Here is a 2695-nt window from a genome sequence, read left to right on the forward strand (position 1 = left end):
GAACTAGAGCAGGGTGGCATTTGACATGAATTAAATTTATATTCACCCAGCAGCGAAAAATGTTAAAAAATGTCTGGCACAATGCAACACAATTGATTTTGCCTTAAAAAGCTTTTGAGTTTTGCATAAACATCCGTTCACTTCCACGGCTTCATTACCTACAGAGGCACAAGTGGTTTCTTGGCACTAAATTTATGACACGGGGCATCATTAACATCTGGCATGCTGGGAGCTAGTGGCCTTTGTTGAGGAAGAAATTGCATTTTGCAAATTGTACTGCTGGAAATGACATATCTGTCCTGCCCACCTACACAACATTATGACAATGGCATTTAGGGAGAGTGCAAAAATAACCAGCGATTCATACACTGTGGTTCATCCAAGTAATCCCAGAGGACAAATTTATTGCTCAGAGGTTGTGCAATAAATTTGCACGAAAGGGTTGTGCACCATTCAAATATGACAATGAGAATGTCTGTTCAATTCCAACTCAGTTCCTGAACTTGAATTGAGGAAGCAAACAGGATAGAGGACTGCAATTTAAACTTGAATGTAAGGAAGTAGAATTAAAGTGAATTGAAGAAAGAATATAATATCACTGCAATTATGCTATTAGATAGATAGATAGATAGATAGATAGAACAGAACAGTAGATAGAACAATAGATAGAACAATAGAACGATAGATAGATAGATAGATAGAACAATCAATAGAATGACAGAACGATAGATGGAACGATAGATAGATATATAGATAGATAGATAGAATGATAGAATGACAGATAGAATGTAGAACGACAGATAGAATGAGCGATAGAACAATAGATAGATAGAGATAGATAGAGAAGAATAGAACAATCAATAGAATGACAGAATGACAGAACGATAGAACGATAGATAGATAGATGATAGATAGATAGATAGATAGATAGATAGATAGATAGATAGATCGATAGATAGATAGATAGATAGACAGACAGACTACTGCAATAAACACTGGAACACAGCCTTAGGTCCTGCTCAGTCTGTGGTTCTGTTGCAGTATTTACTGAGAGGAGAAATAAGTCACAGCAGGTGTGAGTGATTATTAAAGTCTCTCATCACTGTAAACACAAACGGCCCTTGAGGTGGATTTCCATTACAAATATCTCACTGGCCGATTAGTCTCACCTTTTGTTGAGCCAGTCAGTGCCACATGGGCACGAGAGCATATTAAATGCAGAAATGTGCTACTGCGGCCTGACAGAAGCTGTCACTCCTCTCACCACAGACTGCCTTTCTGCCGCAGGCCGCTAATCGGTGAGGGCAAGAGGTCCCATTTCAATTACAAAGCAACATGCACTTGCTTTCAGCGTGGAAGTCTCCGGGGGTCTGCAAACTGTCACTGATAGTTGCAAGCTTGTGCCCGGCAAATTAGCATGTGACATTAGAACGATTTAATTCATGCATGATTAATTAATAAAAAAGGCTTGAGATTGCATGAGGTTAAACCAAATTTCAACATATAAATATGTCTCCGTTCCAAAACCTTGCAAGCTGACTTTGCAGGCAGCATTTCAAAAGTGCATGATTATACTACTAGGGCCCTATGAAATCTGTTTTATTTTCCCCCAAATTCCATTTTGAATGAATATTTAATTTTATTTTTACAATAATAGAGCCCTATCAAATTTTTCAGAAATTATGTGTTATGTATTTTAATTTTTGTCTTGTAATCAAATGAAGGCAAAAAAACATTTAAAAATTAATTCATATTTTAATCAAATGAAACTGAACATAATCTTTACATTTTAAAACTGGAAGAATAAAATGCAAAAATTGTGATTAAAAAATAAAGTTAAAAAAGTGTCTAAAAATACGTTTTAAACATTATCATTATTATTATTAATTATTATTTCTAATAATATAGTAATATATTTCTGTCACAGTTTCTTCAAGTAAAACCAAACGTTTATTTTGATGGGTTGTCGTGATATATGACAATAGCTTTTATCAAACAAAACAGTAAAATGCTCATGAAATGAACTCTTAAAAGAATTTCTGGAGATGAAGGTCATGTGTTCTTGTCCTCATAGTTTGACAGCAGATGCTGAAAACACGTCTGCATCATTCATTTACACAGAGACACGCAGAACAGGCAGACGTCATATGGACACAAGTCCATATCACAATTTGATTTAAGTGTACAGACCTACTTTTGATTTATTCATCCAAAATTTTCCAAATCCCATGACATTCCGCATTATACAGAAAATTCGATTTTTATGACTGGATTCCGTGATTCTGTCTGTGTTTTCTGCATTGTGGAAATCACAGCGCCCTATCTAAGACACTTTGTTTTGGCAGCACTGCATGCACTTTTCACAGAGAAGCCAATACTAGAATGTATTTCAGTTAAGATGCTGCCCATATAGGCAGTAGACAGCTCGCTGTTGTTTCAGACAGGAACAAGCAACAGAATGAATCATATAAGCTGAGCTAGATTCTTTCCTGATATATTCTGGAAGTCGTACCTGTAGAAGAAGTCTCTCGTCCCCAATGACGGCGGCCGTGTGCCAGTCGATGATCTCTGAGAAGGGAAGCTCCCAGCCGTTACTGAGCATGACAGGAACACAAGCGGCCTGAGAGCACACACACACACACACACACACACACACACACACACACACACACACACACACACACACACACACACA

The 2695-nt window shown here is 37.1% G+C and overlaps 1 protein-coding gene across 1 annotated transcript in view; it reads right to left on the bottom strand.

The window, feature by feature from the left end:
- The window catches only part of LOC107688215 (exostosin-1a-like), a 66288-nt gene that overhangs the window by 12956 nt on the left and 50637 nt on the right, over positions 1 to 2695 (bottom strand). The window contains exon 3 of the mRNA XM_016485830.1: positions 2513 to 2620. Within this exon, the coding sequence (XP_016341316.1) occupies positions 2513 to 2620 (108 nt within the window). The remainder of the gene's footprint in view (positions 1 to 2512; positions 2621 to 2695) is intronic.

The sequence above is a fragment of the Sinocyclocheilus anshuiensis genome, unplaced genomic scaffold (assembly GCF_001515605.1).
Source record: "Sinocyclocheilus anshuiensis isolate Anshui unplaced genomic scaffold, SAMN03320099.WGS_v1.1 scaffold1162, whole genome shotgun sequence".
Taxonomy (NCBI): Eukaryota; Metazoa; Chordata; class Actinopteri; order Cypriniformes; family Cyprinidae; genus Sinocyclocheilus; species Sinocyclocheilus anshuiensis.